The 22,996-nt window shown below is 60.9% G+C and overlaps 4 protein-coding genes and 2 long non-coding RNA genes across 6 annotated transcripts; all 6 read right to left on the bottom strand.

The window, feature by feature from the left end:
* Window positions 1-373: 373 nt before the first annotated feature.
* Window positions 374-1,844, bottom strand: LOC125685516 (uncharacterized). Its single transcript, XR_007373463.1, has 3 exons — window positions 1,590-1,844; window positions 1,222-1,317; window positions 374-928 (listed from the first exon to the last, which is right to left on the bottom strand). It is a non-coding gene; the product is annotated as an uncharacterized LOC125685516 (long non-coding RNA).
* A 16-nt stretch (window positions 1,845-1,860) lies between these two features.
* On the bottom strand, window positions 1,861-5,339 carry LOC125685389 (maestro heat-like repeat family member 5). Its single transcript, XM_048928383.1, has 11 exons — window positions 5,170-5,339; window positions 4,873-5,057; window positions 4,530-4,667; window positions 3,856-3,973; window positions 3,476-3,772; window positions 3,243-3,389; window positions 2,726-2,827; window positions 2,509-2,611; window positions 2,019-2,078; window positions 1,915-1,938; window positions 1,861-1,865 (listed from the first exon to the last, which is right to left on the bottom strand). Exons 1-11 carry the CDS (start codon window positions 5,245-5,247, stop codon window positions 1,861-1,863), a joined length of 1,257 nt encoding a protein of 418 aa, XP_048784340.1. The 5' UTR covers window positions 5,248-5,339.
* Window positions 5,340-5,633: 294 nt separating this feature from the next.
* On the bottom strand, window positions 5,634-6,403 carry LOC125685518 (uncharacterized). Its single transcript, XR_007373465.1, has 3 exons — window positions 6,304-6,403; window positions 6,051-6,200; window positions 5,634-5,745 (listed from the first exon to the last, which is right to left on the bottom strand). It is a non-coding gene; the product is annotated as an uncharacterized LOC125685518 (long non-coding RNA).
* Window positions 6,404-6,523: 120 nt separating this feature from the next.
* On the bottom strand, window positions 6,524-9,885 carry LOC125685390 (maestro heat-like repeat family member 5). Its single transcript, XM_048928384.1, has 8 exons — window positions 9,857-9,885; window positions 9,329-9,417; window positions 9,082-9,213; window positions 8,905-8,984; window positions 7,304-7,412; window positions 7,107-7,196; window positions 6,882-6,986; window positions 6,524-6,793 (listed from the first exon to the last, which is right to left on the bottom strand). Exons 2-8 carry the CDS (start codon window positions 9,392-9,394, stop codon window positions 6,524-6,526), a joined length of 852 nt encoding a protein of 283 aa, XP_048784341.1. The 5' UTR covers window positions 9,395-9,417; window positions 9,857-9,885.
* An 8,555-nt stretch (window positions 9,886-18,440) lies between these two features.
* LOC125685504 (mucin-19-like) lies at window positions 18,441-19,459 on the bottom strand. Its single transcript, XM_048928577.1, has 2 exons — window positions 18,997-19,459; window positions 18,441-18,934 (listed from the first exon to the last, which is right to left on the bottom strand). Exons 1-2 carry the CDS (start codon window positions 19,457-19,459, stop codon window positions 18,441-18,443), a joined length of 957 nt encoding a protein of 318 aa, XP_048784534.1.
* Window positions 19,460-19,668: 209 nt separating this feature from the next.
* Window positions 19,669-22,996, bottom strand: LOC125685508 (ADP-ribosylhydrolase ARH1-like). The gene is given in 5 exon segments (XM_048928582.1): window positions 19,669-19,851; window positions 19,853-20,042; window positions 21,589-21,775; window positions 21,853-21,933; window positions 22,977-22,996. Coding segments are annotated over 4 exon segments (579 nt in total). The 5' UTR covers window positions 21,875-21,933; window positions 22,977-22,996; the 3' UTR covers window positions 19,669-19,671.

Consider the following 22,996-nt stretch of genomic DNA (forward strand, 5'->3'; position numbering starts at 1 on the left):
TTCAGACCGTGATGTTCAGCAGTGATGGGTCATCAGAGGCCGCTGTTCGGTTGGTGACATGGCGACTGTACAAACTTGTTCATAAGTCCAAGAGACTCCAGCTCTCTTTGGAGTGGCAGCTGCTGGCTTTAGGATCTCAGCAGAAACGCCTTTGTTCCCATCTCCCGGGCCTTGCCAGCAGATAAGAGCAAGCAGGGAGGTGCCCACCTGCATCCTGTTTCTCAATGGATACGATGGCATCGTTCCCCAGTTCAGAGCTGCAGTTTTTGGTCACAGTCCAGATCTTGAGCCACTAAACAGTCCTGAGCAATCTCCTCTGAAGGCAAACAGCTCCGAAGAAATGCTTTCCATGGTAAAATTGCCCACCAAGTGATGTTGGTTGCCACCTCTCATCTCCTGGATAAGTCGGAGTCTCATGGCAAGGAGCGCCTCAGCAAGCAAACTGTGAGCCAGAACCAAAGAAGGCTTCAGGAATGGCGTGGATAGGAATCGTGCATCTGCTCTGCAGCCTCAGGTGGGGCTCTGCTTCTCCTTGCACCCCATGCCCTGCTCGGTGTGGACAGGCCGTCCCGCTCCTGGGGAGCCCCGCTTTGCTCTCTGGCGGCTGACTCTGCACACATCTGGTCCCCTTTGTGTCCGTGGCACCGCAGCAGAGGCGCTGCAGCTGCTCGAGGACCGCAGGGCTGCCAGCGGTGCTTGGTGCAGGGCTGGGGCTCCGCAGTGCTTTCTGAGCTCGGCCTGGGCCTTTTCCAGCTCTCCTCCTCCACCGGGGGCTTCACCGCGCCGTGTTCTTCTCCTTTGCCACCTGCAGGTTGCGCTGCCTGTGCCGGACCCATCTCTGTCGCTTTGTTTTTGGCAGAGCATTTTCCCTTCTTTTGTTCTGAGGCTGCTTTTTGGCAGAAGATGCCCCCGGGACGCTGGCAGCTGACTGAAAGGACAGAGTGGGAGAGGTCTGCCTGAGTTGGTGCTGGCTTTGGGGCCGTATCCTGCAACCCCAAGCCAGGGTCCTTGGCTGCAACGCAGCCTTCCCCACACACAGCTCTCGGGTCGCGCTGGCGCTTTGCTGAGGGCTGAAGAGGGGCAGCCGTGTGAAATGGGGGCTCCTGGCAGCCCCACGCCACCCCTCCATGTGGAACAGTGACCGCCTGGGGTTGGGCAATGGGCTTTTGCCAGGTCAGGGAAACACCCCGTGCAGATCCCAACCCCGAGCTGCAGTCTCACCTGCTCTCCTTCCTGACATCGCCTGTTCTCGGCTGCTTTTCACCACAAAGGTGACACGGATCCGGCTGCGCAGGGGTGGCAACTCAGGCAATTCCTCTGCAATTGGGAAGGAGAGAATCTCGTCAGAGGAGACTGTGAACTGCTGGCCGGTGACACGCAGGGCTGCTCAGCCGTGTCCCAAAGCACCCGAGAGGGCCGCTCTGCTCCCATCGCAGAGACCGCGGGCCCTCTGTGCCTCCTCTCCGGGGCGCAGCTCTGCTTTGGGACTGCATGAGTGGCATTTGCTTTGGGAAAGAGGAGCTGGCTGTGCAACCTTAGAGGGGTGACCCCGTTTTCACCCAGTGTGTGCGCAGCGCTGCTAAACATACCTGCTTTTATCGCTCCTTTGTGGTCACGGAGTTTCCGCAAGTCAGCTGGGCTGATGGCCGTGCTTGAGGCTCAGCTTGGAGTTCTGGTTATGGCTGGGGACGCGGTTTGCTTTGGGGCTCTTGGTGGTTGCTCTTCGGGTTGGCGTTGGAGCGGCAGTGAGGAGCAGAATGCAGCACCTCCACACTCTGGATTTGCACTACTGCCTCCTCTTCCTCCGGAACCACCGGCACAGCGCTCTGCCCCCAGGCCTGGTGTGCGGCACATCTTCCATCAGGCTGAGGATCAGCAGCGTCTGCTGCACCAGGCAGCGCATGGCCGGATCGCTGTCCTCCTTGGCGCCCTGCAGGGCTGCAATGGAGCGGGGCTGTGTCACCAGTGGGCCCCACACGGCGCTTCACAGGGCGCGGGGCAGCGGGGGGGAGGCTCACCTTTACGGATGTCCAACACCATCTGCTGGTTCTCATGCCTCAGCTGCCGCCCCAGCATCCCTGTGCACACAGCCACTGTCAGCACCTGCCCGGCCCCAAGGCGCCCGGGGACCCCACAGCGCCCCAAGGAGCCCCACGGTGCCCCCAGGGACCTCCATGGTGCCCCAGGGACCTCTGGAAGCCCCACAGTACCCCAATAGTGTTCTCGTCATCCCCACAGTGTCCCAGGGAGCCTACAGTGCCCCAGTGACCCCCACGGTGCCCCAACTGCTCACAAGGACCACGATGGTGCCCCAATGACCCCCTGAGATCCTACACAATGCCCCGGCGAGCCCCATAATGCCCCATTGATCCCAGTCTTGCCTCAATAACCCCCAAGAACCCCATCGGTTCCCCGATGATCCCCCAGGGCCTCCCCCGCACGGTGACCCCACAGCATTCAGCGGGGGGTGGGGGCAGAAAGACGGGCACCCATCAACATGGGACTCACCCAGGAAGCGCACGGCCGCCTCCCTCACGGGCGCCTGGGGGCTGTGCAGGTGCAGCACGATCTGCTTCAGGTACAGCTCCGCAAATCTGCCCCTCTTCTGCAGCTGCAGAGAACGGCACGGTGGAGGAGGCACCCGCACAGACGCCCCCTCCCCTTTTGGCTGCAGCAAGGTGGGTCCCGGGGTGGGGGAGAGGGGTTGAAAGGTGGGGGTCCTTACCAGGCAGTCAGCGATCATCCAGACCTCCGCCATGCTGGCCAAGCGTTGCAGTTGCTGCCACTCCAGGAGCTTGGCGGCGTGGATCAGAGCGTTCTGAGCAGCCTGGGGACGGCGACACGGTCAGGGGGTGTTGGCGGCAGAGCCTGGGGGCCACCACCATCCCCACCCTGCGGTGGCACCACAGCTGGTCTCGGCCAGCAGGGTCTGGGGGAACGGCAGGGGGGATGGGGGAGGGTTTTCTGCACCTTCATGACTGTACGGGTGGGTGCGGGGCAGCAGGGGGACTGGGAGGACCGTGTGGGTGCATAAGGGGGGGATCTGGTATCCAGGAGGGATGAATGGGTGAACAAGGGAGGGGGATCAGGGAGAACTGTACGGGTGGGCATGGAGGGGGGTTGCTGGTCAGAGCCGGTGACCTCAGAGGCCTTTCCCAGCGTTCACAGTGCAGTGACGCAGTGGCCGGGCTGCGGTCACACCAGGCGACCCCACGACCCCGTGACCCACGAGCTGCACCCACCTGGGCCACGTTGGGGATGTCCTCATTCATGTGGATGAAGAGCGGCAGCAGGCTCCTCTCCACCTCTGGCAGCAGCTGCTTCCTGCCCGGCGCCTCCAGCAGCAGCGCAAAGAGCTCCATGGAGCGCCAGCGCAGCTCCACATCGTCCTGGAAGGGGACACACAGGGAGCGGTGCTGAGCTCTGCACGGTGCGGGGGACGTTTGGCTGCTCCCCGCTGCCCCGCGCCCCTCACCTCGTTGAAGCAGGACAGCAGCAGCACGGCCAGCTGGCCGAGCGCACCTGGGATGCTGGCGGGGTGCTGTGCCAGGATGCCCCGCAGCAGACGCATGGCCTGCAGTTTGACGTCAGCCCGCACGTCCTGCAGCCACCGCAGCACGTCGGGCAGCAGGAGCTGCGTCCTCCCGGCGTAAAGGTCCTGCAGGCCGCGCAGCGCCAGCTCTCTGCTCTCGGGCCGTTTGCTGGCGATGTATTTCCTGAAGATCTTCTCCGTGCAGGAGTCGTCATCCCGGGGCCCCTGGCAGCTCCACATCTGTGATGAGTGGCGGTCAGCAGGCGGGAGGGGGCTCGGCCCCCCATCGCCCGAGGAGACCCCCGCGCCATCCCCACACCCACCTCGAAGTAGAGCGCCATGGCCGGGACCTCCCTCCACTGCAGCTGGTGGAAGCGCAGCAGGTTCTGCAGGTGGCTGAAGATGCAGCTGCTCTGACTCTGGCATTTCCTCAGCATCACCCTGTGGGATGGGGGCAGAGCTGAGCCCGTGCTGGGGGCTGATCTTGCCAGATCCAGGCTGGGTGGGGGACCGGAACAGCCCATCCTGCCCCACAGCGCTCTTCCATCTGCACACCTCACCTTGGCACCCCCGAGCTCTCCCCATCTGGATCCCTACTTATTTCAGGAGGGCAGCACGTGGGGCAGCGCGTGGGGCAGCGCGTGGGGCAGTGCGTGGGGCAGTGTGTGGGGCACTGTGTGGGGCAGCGCATGGGGCAGTGCGTGGGGCACCGTGTGGGGCAGTGCGTGGGGCAGCGTGTGGGGCAGCGTGTGGGGCAGTGTGTGGGGCAGTGTGTGAGGCACCGTGTGGGGCAGTGTGTGGGGCAGTGTGTGGGGCAGTGTGTGGGGCAGTGTGTGGGGCACCGTGTGGGGCACCGTGTGAGGCAGTGTGTGGGGCAGTGTGTGGGGCAGTGTGTGGGGCAGTGTGTGGGGCACCGTGTGGGGCACCGTGTGAGGCAGTGTGTGGGGCAGTGTGTGGGGCAGTGTGGGGCAGCACACGGAGGGGGTTGGGGCCGTACTTATTGAGGGAATGCAGGCCATTTCGCCACGTGGCAGCGCCCAGCAGCTGCGCCCACAGGTCTTGGGTCTCCATGCAGAGCGCCAGGTTGTCCATGTCAGTGCACAGCAGCAAAAGGCGCAGCGCCTCCATCACCATACTGCAGGGAAATGGGGCAGCGCGGGGTCAGGGGTCAGCGGGGGGTCAGGGGTCAGCGTGGGGTCAGGGGTCAGCGGGGGGTCAGCGGTCAGCGTGGGGTCAGGGGTCAGCGCGGGGTCAGGGGTCAGCGTGGGGTCAGGGGTCAGCGCGGGGTCAGGGGTCAGCGGGGGCGGTGCTGCCGGGTCAGCCGGGCACGGCGGCGCTACCTGATGGCAGAGGTGGGAGCACTTGGGCGGAATGGCTCCTCCGTGATGGCGGTGGCCTCCAGAGGACCGAGCTCCCCAGAGGACACCAACTGGATGACGAGCAGCACAAAGAGCTCCGGGAAAAGCAGCCGCAGCTGCGGGCCGTACTCCAGGTTCTGCAGGAGCTTATAGAGCGCCGTGGCCGCCTGCGGAAAGCAGCCAGACGGCTGAGCGCTGAGCTGCTGCCCCGAGTTGAGGGAAGAGGGGAGGAGCGTTCGCTCCCCTCCATGTGCTGCAGGAGGGAAGCCCCAAACTCACGGCCACGGTAAGCGTGCCGCTCTCGGTCTCCAGGCCCAGCGGCGCCATCTCCAGCAGACGCAGCAGCTCCCGCACCATCTTTGGCACCACGTCCACCGAGGACAGTGCCAACTCCCACAGCTCCCAGATGTCCCTGCGGCACAGAGCCGTCCTCAGCGGGAGCCCCTCTAAGAGTGGGCTGGGGGTCCCTCTCTGTGCAGGGCGGGGGTCCTTCTAAGAGCGAGGTGAGGGTCTCTCTATGTGTGGGCTGAGGATTTTCTCTGCATCGGGTGGGGGTCCCTGTCACGTGTGGTGGGCATCCCTCTCCATGAGGAGCGGGGGCCTCTCTCCGTTTGGGATGGGGGTCCCTGTCCACAAGGGGTGGGGGTCCCTGTCCTTGTGGGGTGGGGGTCTCTCTCTACAGGGTGTGGGGGCAGCACACTTGTCACAGATGGGGGAGCAGCGCAGCAGGCTGAGTGTCATTCCGTGAGGGTTGGCAGCGGCCAGCCAGGGGAAGGTGCCACGGATGTGCCTCAGCGCCTTCTCCTCTGTGATCAGCTTCCTGCTCCTGTGGATGGCCGTCACGATGCGCCGCACCTGGAAGGGTCACGGGGACAGCAGAGCTTCACTCCACGTGTCCCCAAGGAAGTCTCAAATCAGACCGTTGCTGTGCAGGACAACCCGACCCAACACAGCCTTCCAGCACCCAACCCAACCCAACCCGAACCATCGTGACCCAACCCCACACAAACCCAACCCCCAGCAAAACCAACCTCCCCCCACCCCGACATCCAGCACCCAACCCAACCCCAACCCCCAGGACCCAACCAACCCCAACCCAACCCTCAGCCTCCAGTTCAACCCCACCCGCCATGGGCTCAGCCCCCCGGCAAGCAGCTCACATCATTGTGCGTAGGCTGGAAGTTGACCATCAGCATGGCCATCAAGGTGGAAGCAACCTGGGTGCTGTAGTTGCTGCACTCCTTCATGCCCTGCAGCGCCAGGAGGATGAGGTCGGTCTTCTCCCACGAGTGGAAGTGCTTTGCAAAGCGCTGGGGAGGAACGAATGCAGAAGGGAGGAAGGAACGTCAGCCGCGTTCCCCCGTCCCCACAGACCCTGCGGCCACGAGTCCCGGCACAGCGATCCGTCCTCACCAGCAAAATGACCGAGGTGTTGGTGGTCCAGGTGAGGGAGAACTCGTGCTCGTCTTCCCACTGCTCCTGCTTCCCCTGCTCATCCGGCTGCAGTTCCCAGCCTGGGAAGGAGAGCGAGGCGAGGCTGCGTGAGCGGCGGGAGCCCTGCAGGGAGCTGGACAGCCGCCCCCACCCCGAGCGCGGGGCCGTGGGGCACAGCTCCCCAACACCATGGGGTTTTTCACTGCTCTGAGCAGCAGCTGACGCAGCGCCATCCACGCTCGGCCCCGCGGGACGTTTGCAATGGATGCAGGCGGTCAGCGGCCGTCTTCTTACGGCTTCTCCGCAGGATAAAAGTGTAGAGGTGACGGAGGGCGCTCAAAGCACAGCGCTGCGTTTTCTCCTCCTGGAAGGCGCAGCACAGGATGAGGCTTCCCACCAGCTGCCCCAGCACGGGCAGGTGGAACTCGTCATAGCAGATGGATCTGGACTGTCCCGAGGAGTGATGGGGCTGTGCGTGGAGAGCAGAACGTTGAGCGCATCCCCAGACAGGGGAAAAGGAGGGACAAAGACCCCGTGCCATGAGGTCAGGCCCTTACCTTCTCCTGGCAGTGATGCGCCAGCAAATGGCTCAGCTTCCAGATGCGCCCCACTGCCCTCTGGCGCGCAGCCGAGTTCTGCATGGAGGTGAAGGGCAGCAGCACCTGTGGGAAGAGGAGCTGCTGCTCTCCTGCGGCCCTCCGGATCACCCCAGGAGGTTTTTGGGGTGGTGGGGATGGGGAGGAACAGCCCTCCGCCGTGCGGCCCCTGTGGGCACAGCTCACCTGGAAGACGTTTCTCAGCTCCTCTCCAATGCTGGCAGTGGGGTGGATGAACACCAAGGTGTCCAGCATCTCATCCAGAGCCCAGAGAGTCTGCAGGACGGACAGAGTGGGGAGAGATCAGAGGGGAGGGCAACAGGGGATGCACGGCAAGAGCCTGTCCTGCGAGGCAGGGGGTCCTGCAGCTGCCCAGCACCCACCTGAGAGTAAAGGTGAGTGTCCAGGTCCTGCTCCGAAGGAAGCAGGAAGACGCTCTGGAAGCACACAACAAAGAGAGGGATCTTCTTCTCCAACACCCCTTCCACCTTGCTGCAAGAACAAGGACTGCGACGCTGAGAGCGCTGCGCTGCGGGACGGGGAGTGGACCCCCCTGTGGGCAGCAGGGCAGAGCAGGGGGGGCAACGCTGGGAGGAACCCCCTCCTCCATGGGGATGTGTGGGGCAGAGGGAGTGTTGAGAGCTGCTGCGCTGGGGGTTGGTTGGGTTGGGGTTGGAGTTGGGGTTGGGTTTAAGTTTGGAGATAGGGCGAGGACTAGGGAGTGGTTAGTGTTAGGCTTAGGGTTAGGATTAGGGTCAGGTTAGGATCAGTTTTAGAGCTGAGGCCCAGCAGGGCTGCAGGACTCCCTCAGCTCTTTGGCAGCCCCAATGGGGCAGAGCAGCAGCCCAGTACCGCCAGGATCTCCCCTGGGGCTGCGGGGGCACACAGGCCGTGTGGGGCCACCTGAATGCTGTGGGGCATCTGAATGGTGTGGGGCCACCTGAATGCTGTGGGGCCACCTGAATGGTGTGGGGCCATCTGAATCGTGTGGGGCCATCTGAATGATGTGGGGCATCTGAATGGTGTGGGGCCACCTGAATGCTGTGGGGCCACCTGAATGCTGTGGGGCAATCTGAATGCTGTGGGGCCATCTGAATGGTGTGGGGCCACCTGAATGTTGTGGGGCCATCTGAATGGTGTGGGGCAATCTGAATGCTGTGGGGCCATCTGAATGCTGTGGGGCCATCTGAACGGTGTGGGGCCACCTGAATGCTGTGGGGCCACCTGAATGCTGTGGGGCAATCTGAATGCTGTGGGGCCACCTGAATGCTGTGGGGCAATCTGAATGCTGTGGGGCCATCTGAACGCTGTGGGGCCACCTGAATGCTGTGGGGCAATCTGAATGCTGTGGGGCCATCTGAATGCTGTGGGGCCATCTGAATGCTGTGGGGCCACCTGAATGGTGTGGGGCCACCTGAATGCTGTGGGGCAATCTGAATGCTGTGGGGCCACCTGAACGCTGTGGGGCCACCTGAATGCTGTGGGGCAATCTGAATGCTGTGGGGCCATCTGAATGCTGTGGGGCCACCTGAATGGTGTGGGGCCACCTGAATGGTGTGGGGCCATCTGAATGGTGTGGGGCCACCTGAATGCTGTGGGGCAATCTGAATGCTGTGGGGCCATCTGAATGCTGTGGGGCCATCTGAATGCTGTGGGGCCACCTGAATGCTGTGGGGCCATCTGAATGCTGTGGGGCCACCTGAATGCTATGGGGCCATCTGAACGCTGTGGGGCCATCTGAATGCTGTGGGGCCATCTGAATGGTGTGGGGCCACCTGAATGCTGTGGGGCCACCTGAATGCTGTGGGGCCACCTGAATGGTGTGGGGCCATCTGAATGGTGTGGGGCCATCTGAATGCTGTGGGGCCACCTGAATGCTGTGGGGCAATCTGAATGCTGTGGGGCCACCTGAATGCTGTGGGGCCACCTGAATGCTGTGGGGCCATCTGAATGCTGTGGGGCCATCCCGGCAGCAGGGCAGTACCTGAGGGCGGTGATGGCGGCCATCGCTTGCAGCCGCAGTTCGGAGCTCAGCTTCTCGTGCGGCTCCTCTGCCAGCAGCACCTGCAGCACAGCAGGATGGCACGGGGCACTCAGTGCTCGCAGTGCTGGGAGGAGCAGAGCCGCCCGCTGCCCCCCTCGAGCTCCCAGCGCCCCTCACCATGATGTTCTCCACAAGATTGTTCTGGTGGCAGAAGACGCGCAGTTCCTGCACCGTGTTCCTCTCCGCTGCGGTGTTGCAGATGCTGCGGATGCTGTGCAGGAATTTCATCTTCTGCTCCTCATTCTGAGGCTGTCGGAGGGTGGGGGGAGCGTGAGCAGGGGGGCCAGGGGGGCACAGCCCTCCTGCAGCTGAAATGGGTCTGGGGGCGATGGGGCACCGCTGCGATGGCAGCGGCCGCAGTCACCTCTGTTCTCCGGATGAAGGCCTCGATGTTGTCCATCGCGTAACGCTCCGCAGCACACATGGGCATCTCAGGGGCGTCCGAGTGAGGAGCTGGAATTGGGAGTGCGGGGGGTTGGAATTAAGAGTTGAGTTTAGGGCTGTGGTCAGCGTTCGGGTTGAGGCTGGGGTTCAGGTTAGGGCTGGGGGAAAGGTTGGGGTGTTGGGATTGAGGTTGGGTTTGAGGCTCAGGTCAGGGTTGGAGTTGAGGCTGGGGTTGAGTTTGGGGTGAGGTTTAGGGTTAAGTTTAAGGTTTGGGTTGAGGTTGTGTCAGGTTTTGGTTTAAGGCTGGGGTCAGGTTTAGAGTCAAGGTTGGCGTCAGGGTTGGGGTTGGGTTGGGTTGAGGTTAAGGTTGGGGCTACGGCTGCGTTTGCGCTGGGGCTGGGATTCATGTTTGCGGTCAGGGTTGGGGTAGAGGAGCCCAGAGCAGAGCGAGGAGAGGAGGGGGCTCTGCCCTGCGCCAGCCCCCAGCCCTGCGGGGACCCTCGCTCACCGGGCGGCGCAACAGGCGGCTCCTGGGGGGTTCTGCTGGGCTGGGGAAAGGTTGGGGTGTTGGGATTGAGGTTGGGTTTGAGGCTCAGGTGAGGGTTGGAGTTGAGGCTGGGGTTGAGTTTGGGGTGAGGTTTAAAACCCTCAACCTTTAGAAACCAGTAAAGCATTTTCACTTGGGATGTTGCCCTTCTCAAGAACATCTCTGTCAGTTCAGAGATAATTAAATTGCCATGGTTCAGGTGATTTGCCTGCATTAAAAATAATAGTAGTGACAGCACAAAGTCATGTTACGGTTCAGTCTTGTAGGATTCTCCCAAAGGAAATCATAAGGAAGTTCAGTTAGAAACAGCAAATACTTGTAGTTGTTTGTTCAGTTTGGGTATCAGGCAAAGGCTCTTAACAGATGGTGGGGGGTGGCACAGGGCAGTGGGCAAAGCTCTGAGCTGCTGCAGTTCAAGAAGCATTTGGACAATGCTGTCAGATACGGTCTGATTTTGGGTGGTCCTGTGTGCAGCCAGGAGTTGGACTCGATGATCTTTGTGGGTCTTAAATCTTCCAGCTGATGTTAAGGAGGACTAAAAGGTAAGAATAAGATGAGTTCCATTTTTGTACTGTATTCTTAGTATTAAGGGAAACTTTCTTGATCTCATCTGTAAGCAGTTTATTACTCCTAAATGTTAATTGCCTTAAAAGCTTGAAAAGCCTTTTATTTAGAGGCAGAAAACCTCAAAGAATGCTCATTGCTGATAGAGATGCATTCATTCTGGGTCTGGGTCTGTTCAGCATGGAGGAAAGAAGGCTGAGAGGGGAGCTGATCCAGGTCTGTAAATATCTGAGGTGTGGGGGGCAGAATGGCGAGGATGGACTGTTTTCAGTGGGGAGTGGAGACAGGAGGAGGGGAAACGGCCGGAAACTGCAGCATGGGAAGTTGTGCAGCAATGTGCGAAGGAACGGCTGTGCAGTGAGGGGAGGAGCAATGGGACAGGGAGGGGGGGAGTCTGTGGGTCCCAACGTGTCTCTATGGGTCCCAACGTGTCTCTATGGGTCCCAATGTGTCTCTATGGGTCCCAACATGTCTCTATGGGTCCCAACGTGTCTCTATGGGTCCCAATGTGTCTCTATGGGTCCCAACGTGTCTCTATGGGTCCCAACATGTCTCTATGGGTCCCAGTGTGTCTCTATGGGTCCCAACGTGTCTCTATGGGTCTCAACGTGTCTCTATGGGTCCCAATGTGTCTCTATGGGTCCCAACGTGTCTCTATGGGTCCCAATGTGTCTCTATGGTCCCACTGTTCACTGTTCACTGCTGCCCAGGGAGGTGGTGGAGTCTCCTGCTCTGCAGATGTTCCAGACCTGCCTGGATGCCGACCTGTGCGACTGCTGTAGGGAACCTGCATTGGCAGGGTGTCACGGATTTGACCAGATCAATCCATATCTGTGACAGGGGCAGCAGGCCTCTGCCCTCCCCCCCCACCCCAGTCCCACAAAAATGGGAAGGAAGGAAGGCAGGAAAAGAGCAGCAACAATCTATGGAGGAAAACTTATTTTACTATGATATCGGAATACAAGATAACACAATAGATACAATTTAATTGCAATTGGGATTAATAAATCAGATGAGATGAGAGAAAGAGTTCCTGGGACCGAGTCAAACCTGAACAGCTTGGAACGGCCAGGAAAGCGCCTGCAGCACCACTGCAAGGCAGGCAGAGAGCGGCCCATCCAAAGGGCCAGATCCTGGGACTGCTGTCATGTGCAGGGATGGGAACCTGGGACTGGGGCAGGGGCGCTTTAATGCCCCAAACACTGCATGGTGTTTGGATGTGGAACACTGGAACCCAAAAACAAAAAACCAAAAACAAAAAACATGGAACCATGACACAGGGGGTTGGATTCGATGATCTCAGGAGGTCCCTTCCAACCCCTACAATTCTGTGATTCTGTGAGGTTTAGGGTTAAGTTTAAGGTTTGGGTTGAGGTTGTGTCAGGTTTTGGTTTAAGGCTGGGGTCAGGTTTAGAGTCAAGGTTGGCGTCAGGGTTGGGGTTGGGTTGGGTTGAGGTTAAGGTTGGGGCTACGGCTGCGTTTGCGCTGGGGCTGGGATTCATGTTTGCGGTCAGGGTTGGGGTAGAGGAGCCCAGAGCAGAGCGAGGAGAGGAGGGGGCTCTGCCCTGCGCCGGCCCCCAGCCCTGCGGGGACCCTCGCTCACCGGGCGGCGCAACAGGCGGCTCCTGGGGGGTTCTGCCCTTCTCGGCCTCCGCGGGGCGGGAGAGATTTCTCTCCTCCATCGCAGAGGAAGATCGGGGAGATCGGGGCCCGGCCACGGCCCGGGCGGCCATGGGCGGGGGTAAGCGCTGCGACTTGACCCGAGGGGCGGTTTGCACCGCAGGTCTGCTCGCGTGCTGTCCCATCAGAGTCCTGAGGGAAAGTGAGGGGCGCAGCGCCGGCGCGGCTGGAGCCGAGGGCACGGGGCCGCGTCACAATGGGCCGCACTGTGACTTCACCGCCCCGCCCGCGGGGGTCGGGGTTGGGATTGCAGTCGGGGGCGGGGTTCTGGTTCTGGTTCTGGTTCTGGTTCTGGTTCTGGTTCTGGCTCTGGTTCTGGGTGCGGTCGGGGTTCTGGTTGGCAACGGGCGGGGACGCACGCGCTGAAGCGCGGTTGCTACGGCGACGCGCCGTCGCTCGCGCTGTGACGTCATCTCCCCGCGCCCGGAGCCGGAAGCGGCCGCCGGAAGTGCTGCGGCGCCCCGCGCTGCTCCGAGCCTCGGCTTCTACAAGCGGCTGCGCGGGGCGCCGGGGCTCGGAGGGTGGCGGGCCGCGTGCCGCTCTGCGGTGGCCCCGTGGAGCCTCTGCTGGGGGCGGTGGTGCCCCGTGTCGCCCCTCTCCGCCCGCCGTGGCTCGCCCGCAGCCCCCCGTCCCTCTGCCCGGCCCCTGGCTTTACACTCCGCCCCCCGTTTCTGCCCTCCGCTTCCCCCTTTCTGGTCACTTCGGTCCTTTTCCGCCGCTCCCCTCGGTGCCTCCCCTCGCTGTCCAGTCCCGTTTCCCGTTCTGACCCCCAGCGCCCCCTGTCCGCCCGTCCGCCCCTCCCCCACCGCTCTTCTGATCCCCGCTTGGGAATCGAATGTTGTTTCTGCATCAGAACAACAGCAGAATGTTGTTGATTTCGTGGCCTCTGCCACCATTTGGGTCCTTCATTACAACTCATGGTTCTTTTCAGGGGCCTTTCTACCTTACTGGGGTTCTCTGATAAGTTTTCCTTGTTAATCCCCCAGACAAATCTTCCCAACAGCACGTTCTCAGTATAGGAGCATTTTGTCCCCCAGTCTCCCCAGCTGGACCCCCTTTCTGACCAATACAAGCCCCCCAGACCCCTGGCTCCTCCGTCCCACCCCTCCCGTCTCCCCCAGACACCTTTTCTGCCTCTTAGAGACTCTGTTCATCCCTTTCCCCCCCAGACCCTCTTTCAGCCCCTTAGAGGCCGCACACCTTCCCACTCATTTCAGTTCTTGATCACTTCGGGGTTTGTTGTCCCGTACGCTTCTCAGATCACTGACTTCCTAACGCACTGCTTTACTTTGCCCTGCCGACATCCTTACACGTTCTCAGGAGTTCTGAAAGCTGCCACAGCTGTATCTCAGCGTGGGGCCTGACTGACACGGAACTTCTGCAGTGGCCTCCACCATCAGCGTGACGGCAGCTCAGGCAAGAAGCTGATGGCTCTCTTGGAAATAGATTCGCATTTGCCTTCCTGGAGTGTTTTTGCTCTGCTTGTTCCTGGTGGCTTCTTGTTTTTGTTTCTGTTTTCTCCCAGACGCCTTGCAGGCTGTTCCTGTGCTTCCAGTGTCGAAGCACCGAACGATGAAATTAATTTTCCACAGGCAGTTTCTCAAAATCAAGACCCCTTTCTCCACATCCCCAGTGCAGATCCGTTCCTGGATGAGGCTGGGGAGATTCCTGTCCAATGCCCAGACATTCAGCTGCCTCCTGTACGTAGAGCCAGGGCTGCCCTTTCCCAGGCGCAGAAGGCGGCCCTTGTCTTAGAAGCTCAGAGCCGTAGGATGGCTCAGCATGGAGGAGATCCTGAAGCCCAGCAGTCTTTGTAACTCCAGCAACCCTCAGCTGAACGAGCGCCGCGTCCAGACGGGCTTCAAACACTGCAGGGACCCCGCAGGGAGGCATGGCAGCCCCCAGAGCCCCTGTCTGCAGGACTTCTGGCTTCTTAGAATCATCGAATCACCAAGGTTGGAAAAGACCTCCAAGCTCATCCAGTCCAACCGTTCCCCCATTCCCAACAGCTCCCACTGAACCCCGTCCCTCAACACAACATCCAGCCTTTCCTTGAACACCCCCAGGCTCAGTGCCTCCCCCACCTCCCTGGGCATCCATTGCAGTGCTGACCACCCTTTCTGAACAGTAATACTTCCTCATGTCCAGCCTGAATCTCCCCTGCCGTAGCTTGAAGCCGTTCCCTCTGCTCCTATCACTGATGACACGAGAGCAGAGGCCGACCCCCAGCTCACTGCAGCCTCCCTTCAGCAGCCATAGAGAGCAGTGAGCTCTGCCCTGAGCTCCTCTTCTCCAGGCTGAACATTCCCAGCTCCTTCAGCCTCTCCTCATCAGCCCTGTGCTCCAGACCCCTCACCATTTCATTGCCCTCCTTTGAACACGTTCCAGGGCCTCCATGTCTTTCTTGCAGTGAGGGGCCCAAAACTGGACACAGCACTCGAGGTGCAGCCTCACCAGTGCTGAATACAGGGGAACCATCACCTCTCTGCTCCTGCTGGCAGCGCTGTTTCTGATGCAGGCCAGGCTGCCATTGGCCTTCCTGTCCACCTGGGCACACTGTGGGCTCCTGTTCAGCCCAGCATCCATCCATACCCCCAGCTCCATTTCCTCTACGCCGTCCTCCAGCCACACCGCCCCAAGCCTGCAGCGTCGCCTGGGGTTGTTGTGGCCAAAGTGCAGGACCCGGCATTTGGCCTTGTTGAAACTCATCCCATTGGCTTCAGCCCAGCTCTCACAGAATCACAGCATCACAGAACTGTAGGGGTTGGAAGGGAGCTGCAGAGCTCATGGAGTCCAACCCCCTGCCAAAGCCGTTCCTACAGCAGTCGCACAGGTCGGCATCCAGGCAGGTCTGGAACATCTGCAGAGCAGGAGACTCCACCACTTCCCTGGGCAGCAGTGAACAGTGGGACCATAGAGACACACTGGGACCCATAGAGACACGGTGGGACCCATAGAGACACGGTGGGACCCATAGAGACACGGTGGGACCCATAGAGACACGGTGTGGACCCATAGAGACACGTTGAGACCCACAGAGACACGTTGGGACCCATAGAGACACATTGGGACCCATAGAGACACATTGGGACTCATAGAGACACGTTGAGACCCATAGAGACACGTTGGGACTCATAGAGACACGTTGAGACCCATAGAGACACGTTGGGACCCATAGAGACACACTGGGACCCATAGAGACACGTTGTGGACCCATAGAGACACATTGGGACCCATAGAGACACGTTGAGACCCATAGAGACACGTTGGGACCCATAGAGACACGTTGAGACCCATAGAGACACGTTGGGACCCATAGAGACACACTGGGACCCATAGAGACACGTTGTGACCCATAGAGACACAATGGGACCCATAGAGACACACTGGGACCCATAGAGACACGTTGGGACCCATAGAGACACGTTGGGACCCCATAGAGACACACTGGGACCCATAGAGACACGTTGGGACCCATAGAGACACGTTGGGACCCATAGAGACACGTTGAGACCCATAGAGACACATTGGGACCCATAGAGACACGTTGGGACCCATAGACTCCCCCCCTCCCTGTCCCATTGCTCCTCCCCTCACTGCACAGCCGTTCCTTCGCACATTGCTGCACAACTTCCTATGCTGCAGTTTCCGGCCGTTTCCCCTCCTCCTGTCTCCACTCCCCACTGAAAACAGTCCATCCTCGCCATTCTGCCCCCCACACCTCAGATATTTACAGACCTGGATCAGCTCCCCTCTCAGCCTTCTTTTCTCCATGCTGAACAGACCCAGCTCACTCAGCCTTTCTCCATAGCAGAGATGCTCCAGGCCCCTCACCATCTTCCTGCCCCTCCGCTGTTCTCTTCCCAAGAGCTCCCTGTCTGTTTTGTGCTGGGCAGCCCAGAACTGGACGCAGTGCTGCAGATGAGGCCTCACAGGGCAGAGCAGAGGGGGAGGATCGCCTCCCTCGCCCTGCTGGCCACGCTGTGTGCAATGCAGCCCAGGATGCCATTGGCCTCTTGGCCACAAGGGCACACTGCTGGCTCATGGCCGACCTGTCGTCCACCAGGACACCCAGGTCCCTCTGTGCACAGCTCCCCTCCAGCACCTCATCCCCATCCTGTACCGCTGCATGCCATTATTCCTAGGCACTTTAATGAGACCAACCAGCCTATAATTACCAGGCTCCTCTTTCTTGCCCTTCTTGAAAACCGGAGCAACCTTTGCCAGCTCTCCGGACCCCAAGATCATCCCCAATCAATGGGGGACACCGGCCGCCCCTCTGCATGTGACAAACAGCACCGGGCCCCACGGACGTGGCTGCACCGGGAGCAGTGAGTGCCCAAATGTGGGCTGGGAATCGAGCCCTGTGCATCACGGGGTGCCGGAGCCCCCATGGCTCTGCTGCTGCCCCACAGCCCTGCAGGCGCCCTCGTTCTTGGTGCTCACAGATGCGGTCTCCATTTAAGGGCTGCGGTGCTGCCCTGCCCGTCCTGCTGGAGCAAATACTGAGGGCTGTGAGCCCAGCTGTAAGGGAAGATTGGGGTCCAAAGCTGCTGGCTGCCCCCCGCCTGGTCTGTGTTGGGCTCCCTGTGCCCCCTGCGCTTCCCCTTTCTGGTCGAGGTGTCCATAGAAGCCTTTCTGTTCTTGGCATCCCAGGTCCCTGATTCCATTGCTGTGCGTCTCCTCCTGACTCTCCAGGTCATCCAGACCCCAAACCTGGCAGATCGTATCCCCAGCCCAAACCCTAAGCACTGCCTGAAGCTTTGCTGACCCAAACCCTGTTATTTCCCAGCCCACCCATAACTACAACCCCACACCTACCCTCACTCCATCCTTACGCCACACTGAACCTAAACCCAGCCCTAACAGTAACCCCAAAACAGCCCCAACCCAGCCCTAATCTCAACCCTAACCATAACCACAACCCCAACCCTAAGAGTGACACTGCGTGGTGACGCCATGGGACGACACTGTGGGGCAGCGCTCTGGGCTGACAGTGTGGGGCGATGCTGCAGGCAGTGCTATGGGGCAGTGCTATGTTGTGATGCTACAGGGTGAGGCTGCTGTGCAGCACTATGGGGTGATGTGTGGGGTGACACTGTGGGGTGATGTATGGGGACGGGACAACACTCTGGGGTGATGCTATGGGGCAGCACTGTGATGCAGAGCTGTATGGTGACTGTGGGGTAACGCTGTGGGGTGATGCTATGTGAGTGACAGTTGTGGGCAGTGCAATGGGGTGACACTATGGGGCGGTGCTATGGGGTGACATCGTGGGACAGTGGTGTGGGGCAGCACTGGGGCTGATTGTTGATTGGGGTGATGCTGAGGGGTGGCAAGGGGCAGCATTCTGGGGCGGTGCTGTGGGGGCAACTCTATGGGACAGCGCTACGCGTAGTGCTATGGGGTGACATTGTGCATAATGAACAGTGCTATGGGGCAGCATTATGCATAGTGCTATGGGGTGGCATGGAACAGTGCTATGGGGCAGTGCTATGGGGCAGTGCTATGGAGCAGCACTGTGCCACACATGGGGACTGGGATGGCCACTGCTGTGGTGCCGGATGGCCGCCAGCAGAGCGGAGCTGCAGGGTTGGGCATTGAAGACTCACAGCAACACATGGGGACACAGCAGCAGTTTATTGCAGGCATGGAGGCGTCCCAGATGGACACAGAGAGAACAGCATCGCAGGGAGCTCACAGTGCATCCCAAGGAGCTCCCAGTGCCCCCAAGGAGCTCCCAGTGCCCCCCACGGAGCTCCCAGTGCATCCTAAGGAGCTCCCAGTGCCTCCAAGAAGCTCCCAGTGCCCCCAAGGAGCTCCCAGTGCACCCTAAGAAGCTCCCAATGCCCCCTAAGGAGCTCCCAGTGCATCCAAGGAGCTCCCAGTGCATCCCAAGGAGCTCCCAGTGCCCCCAAGGAGCTCCCAGTGCATCCAAGGAGCTCCCAGTGCATCCAAGGAGCTCCCAGTGCATCCTAAGGAGCTGCCAGTGCCCCCAAGGAGCTCCCAGTGCCCCCCAAGGAGCTCCCAGTGCCCCCACGGAGCTCCAGTGCCTCCTAAGGAGCTCCCAGTGCATCCAAGGAGCTCCCAGTGCATCCCAAGGAGCTCCCAGTGCATCCAAGGAGCTCCCAGTGCCCCCAAGGAGCTCCCAGTGCCCCCAAGGAGCTCCCAGTGCATCCAAGGAGCTCCCAGTGCATCCAAGGAGCTCCCAGTGCCTCCAAGGAGCTCCCAGTCCATCCTAAGGAGCTCCCAGTGCCCCCACAAGGAGCTCCCAGTGCATCCAAGGAGCTCCCAGTGCATCCTAAGATGCTCCCAGTGCATCCCAGGAGCTCCCAGTGCATCCAAGGAGCTCCCAGTGCATCCAAGAAGCTCCCAGTGCATCCAAGAAGCTCCCAGTGCATCCAAGAAGCTCCCAGTGCATCCTAAGGAGCTCCCAGTGGCCCCCAAGGAGCTCCCAGTGCATCCTAAGAAGCTCCCAGTGCCTCCAAGGAGCTCCCAGTGCATCCCAAGGAGCTCCCAGTGCCCCCAAGGAGCTCCCAGTGCATCCCAAGGAGCTCCCAGTGCATCCCAAGAAGCTCCCAGTGCATCCTAAGGAGCTCCCAGTGCATCCCAAGGAGCTCCCAGTGCATCCTAAGAAGCTCCCAGTGCATCCAAGGAGCTCCAGTGCCTCCAAGGAGCTCCCAGTGCCCCCCAAGGAGCTCCCAGTGCATCCTAAGAAGCTCCCAGTGCATCCAAGGAGCTCCCAGTGCATCTCAATGAGCTCCCAGTGCATCCCAAGAAGCTCCCAGTGCATCCAAGGAGCTCCCAGTGCATCTCAATGAGCTCCCAGTGCCCCCAAGAAGCTCCCAGTGCATCCTAAGGAGCTCCCAGTGCATCCAAGGAGCTCCCAGTGCATCCCAAGGAGCTCCCAGTGCATCTCAATGAGCTCCCAGTGCATCCCAAGGAGCTCCCAGTGCATCTCAATGAGCTCCCAGTGCCCCCACGGAGCTCCCAGTGCCTCCAAGGAGCTCCCAGTGCATCCAAGGAGCTCCCAGTGCATCCAAGGAGCTCCCAGTGCATCCCAAGAAGCTCCCAGTGCCCCCAAGAAGCTCCCAGTGCCCCCACGGAGCTCCCCAGTGCCTCCAAGGAGCTCCCAGTGCATCCAAGGAGCTCCCAGTGCATCCAAGGAGCTCCCAGTGCCTCCAAGAAGCTCCCAGTGCATCCAAGGAGCTCCCAGTGCCTCCAAGAAGCTCCCAGTGCATCCAAGGAGCTCCCAGTGCCCCCAAGAAGCTCCAGTGCATCCAAGGAGCTCCCAGTGCCCCCCCGGAGCTCCCAGTGCATCCAAGGAGCTCCCAGTGCCCCCCGGAGCCCTCAGTGCCCCCAAGGAGCTCCCAGTGCCCCCAAGGAGCTCCCAGTGCATCCTAAGAAGCTCCCAGTGCATCCAAGGAGCTCCCAGTGCATCCTAAGGAGCTCCCAGTGCCCCCAAGGAGCTCCCAGTGCATCCTAAGAAGCTCCCAGTGCCCCCCTGGAGCTCCCAGTGCCCCACGGAGCCCTCAGTGCCCCCAGGCCAGCTCATGCAGGCGCTGCGCGACCTGGCACAGGCGCTGGCGATACTCGATGTCGCGATGCATCCCGGGCGGGACGCGGCTCAGCCCCCAGCGCAGCCCCCAGCAGCCGGCGGCGATGGTTCCGGTGGAGTCGCTGTCGCCGCCGTGCAGCACAGCGCGGGGCGCACAGCTCCTCCCAGCTGCCCCCGGCCGCCAGCAGCGCCTCCAGGGCCACCATGGGCGCGTCGTGCCCGCTGCGTCCCGCCAGCCGTCCAGCGCCCAGCGCAGGTATTCGGCATCGCGATCCTCGGGGGTCGGCAGGGAGGGAACGCGGGGGGGGGCCGCGGCCAGGCAGGAGACCGCGCGAGTCCAGGTAACTGCGGGATGGAGTGGGAAATGGAGGCGGTGGGGGAGATGGGGGCATCTGGGGAAATGGGGGCAATGGGGGCATTTGGGGTAATGGGGGCAATGGGGGGCATTTGGGGTAATGGGGGCAATGGGGCATTTGGGGTAATGGGGGCATTTGGGGTAATGGGGGCATTAGGGGAAACTGAGGCAACAGAGGCAATGGGGGAATTGGGGGAAACTGAGGGAATGGAGGCATTGGGGACGGTGGGGTCATTTGGGGAAACTGAGGCATTGGGGGCAATGGGGTCATTTGGGGGGTAATGGGATCATTAGGGGAAACTGAGGCAACAGAGGCAATGGGGGCAGTGGAGGCAATGGGGGGAATTGGGGGAAACTGAGGCAATGGAGGCAATGGAGGCATTTGGGGTAATGGATCATTAGGGGAAACGGAAGCAATGGGGGCAAATGGGGGAATTGGGGGAAACTGAGGCAATGGAGGCAATGGGGGGCGTCGGGGGCACTTGGGGAAACAGAGGTGTTGGAAGCAAATGGGGGCGATGGGGGAAATGGGGGAAACTGAGGCCATGGAGGCAATGGGGGCAATGGGGGAATTGGGGGAAACTGGGGCAATGGAGGCATTGGGAGCAATGGAGGCAATGGGGGCAATGGGGTCATTTGGGGAAACTGAGGCTTTGGGGGCGATGAGGGCATTTGAGGTAATGGGGTCATTAGGGGAAACGGAGGGGAATGGAGGCAATGGGGGAATTGGGGGCAACTGAGGCCATGGAGGCATTTGGGGAAATGGAGGCAATGGGGGCATTTGGGGTCATTTGGGGGCATCAGGGGCAATGGGGGAATTGGGGGGGAAACGGAGGCAATGGAGGCAATGGAGGCATTGGGGGCCTTTGGGGTAATGGGGTCATTAGGGGAAACGGAGGCAATGGGAGGCAATGGGGGCATTTGGGGACAGTGAGTGGGGACAGTGGTGGCAGGGGGGCGATGGGGGCACTGTGGGCAAATTGTTAACGCGCTGGGGACGTTGGGGTCAGCAAGGACACAGGTGGCACCAGGAGCACCGATGTCCCTGCAGACACCGGGAGCTGTGGTGGCGGGGATGGACTCTGCCCCACTGCCCCACTGCCCCCCTGCCCCACTGCCCCACTGCCCCCCTGCCCCCCTGCCCCCCTCATCCCCCCCTTGCCACACTGCCCCCCTCATCCCCCCCTGCCCCCCTCATCCCCCCCTGCCCCACTGCCCCCCTCATCCCCCCCCTGCCCCCCTGCCCCCCTGCCCCCACTGCCCCACTGCCCCCACTGCCCCCCTGCCCCACTGCCCCCCTCATCCCCCCCTGCCCCCCCTGCCCCCCTCATCCCCCACTGCCCCACTGCCCCCCTGCCCCCCTCATCCCCCCTGCCCCCCCTGCCCCCACTGCCCCCCTGCCCCCCTCATCCCCCCACTGCCCCACTGCCCCACTGCCCCCCCCTGCCCCCCTCATCCCCCCCTGCCCCCCCCATGTCCCCCAGCCCCCCACGCCCCCCATCACCCCCCATGTCCCCAACCTCCGCTGCCCCTCACCGATGCCAGCTGTCCCCAAAGAAGCCCCAGGCAGCGGCGTTGTCCCCCACGTTCACCCCTTCCCCCTCCACGTAATCCCAGGCGTGGGGCAGGACGCGCAGCAGCTCGGCTCCCCACAACCTCGGCGGGGCTCCCCGCGGACCCCCAGCGCCCCAAACAGCGCCACGGCCAAGGCGCCCCAGGTATCCTGTGGGGGGGGGGGAGGGGGGGGTGAGCGCCGGCCCCATTGGATGGCATCGCCCCCCCCGGCCCCATAGCACCCACCTGTGGGGTGGTGGTGGGTCATGCGCCCCGCTCTCAATGCTCACCCGGATCAGCGTCGGCAGATCCTCCGGGCGCGGGTACCTGGGGGCATCCCATAATACCCCGCATCCCATCATGTCCCCCATCCAGTAACGTCCCACAGCCCATAATGTCCCACATCCCATAGCCCGTATCCGTAATACCCCATCACATCCCATAATACCTCATCAGATCCCATCAGATCCCATCAGATCCCATAATACCCCATCACATCCCATAATACCCCATCATATCCCACCAGATCCCATCAGATCCCATCAGATCCCATAATAGCCCATCACACCCCATCAGATCCCATCACACCCCATCATATCCCATAATACCCCATTAGATCCCATCAGATCCCATCAGATCCCATAATACCCCATCATGCCCCATCATATCCCATCATACCCCACCATATCCCATAATACCCCATCAGATCCCATCACACCCCATCATACCCCATTAGATCCCATCAGATCCCATAATACCACCATCATATCCCATAATACCCCATCAGATCCCATCACACCCCATCAGATCCCATAATACCCCATTAGATCCCATCAGATCCCATCATATCCCATAATACCACCATCAGATCCCATCACACCCCATCAGATCCCAATCAGATCCCATCACATCCCATCACATCCATAATACCCCATCACACCCCATCAGATCCAATCAGATCTCATCACACCCCATCATACCCCATCACATCCCACCATATCCCATAATACCCCATCAGATCCCATCAGATCCCATCATATCCCATTAATACCCCATCATGCCCCATCAGATCCCATCACAACACCCATCATATCCCATCATACCCCACCATATCCCATAATACCCCATCACATCCCATAATATCCCACCCATATCCCATAATACCCCATCATACCCCATCACACCCCCACCATATCCCATAATACCCCATCAGATCCCATCAGATCCCATCACACCCCATACCGCCCCCCATCCCATAATACCCCCCATCCCACCCCATCCCATAATACCGCACCCCAATGTCCCCACTGCCCTCGCTGCCCCACACCCCCACCCACCCCCCCACCTCTGCCCCACTGCTGCACCCCGACCTGAGCCCTATAGCCAGGCT

Source organism: Lagopus muta, chromosome 28 (genome assembly GCF_023343835.1).
Source record: "Lagopus muta isolate bLagMut1 chromosome 28, bLagMut1 primary, whole genome shotgun sequence".
Taxonomy (NCBI): Eukaryota; Metazoa; Chordata; class Aves; order Galliformes; family Phasianidae; genus Lagopus; species Lagopus muta.

Bases quoted from the DNA above. Each gene is read 5' to 3' on its own strand.
- LOC125685504 (XM_048928577.1), bottom strand. From the start codon at position 19,459: ATGCACTGGGAGCTCCGGGGGGGCACTGGGAGCTCCTTGGATGCACTG. The intron at 18,935-18,996 runs AGGATGCACTGG...TGGGAGCTCCTT, and splicing joins GGATGCACTGGGAGCTCCTT to GGATGCACTGGGAGCTTCTT.
- LOC125685390 (XM_048928384.1), bottom strand. From the start codon at position 9,394: ATGCCCATGTGTGCTGCGGAGCGTTACGCGATGGACAACATCGAGGCC. The intron at 9,214-9,328 runs GTGACTGCGGCC...ACCCTCCGACAG, and splicing joins CCTTCATCCGGAGAACAGAG to CCTCAGAATGAGGAGCAGAA. The intron at 7,413-8,904 runs GTACTGCCCTGC...TTGTTCTTGCAG, and splicing joins GCCGCCATCACCGCCCTCAG to CAAGGTGGAAGGGGTGTTGG.
- LOC125685389 (XM_048928383.1), bottom strand. From the start codon at position 5,247: ATGGTGCGGGAGCTGCTGCGTCTGCTGGAGATGGCGCCGCTGGGCCTG. The intron at 3,974-4,529 runs GTACGGCCCCAA...CCCATCCCACAG, and splicing joins GGCCTGCATTCCCTCAATAA to GGTGATGCTGAGGAAATGCC. The intron at 3,773-3,855 runs GTGGGTGTGGGG...CACTCATCACAG, and splicing joins CCATGGCGCTCTACTTCGAG to ATGTGGAGCTGCCAGGGGCC.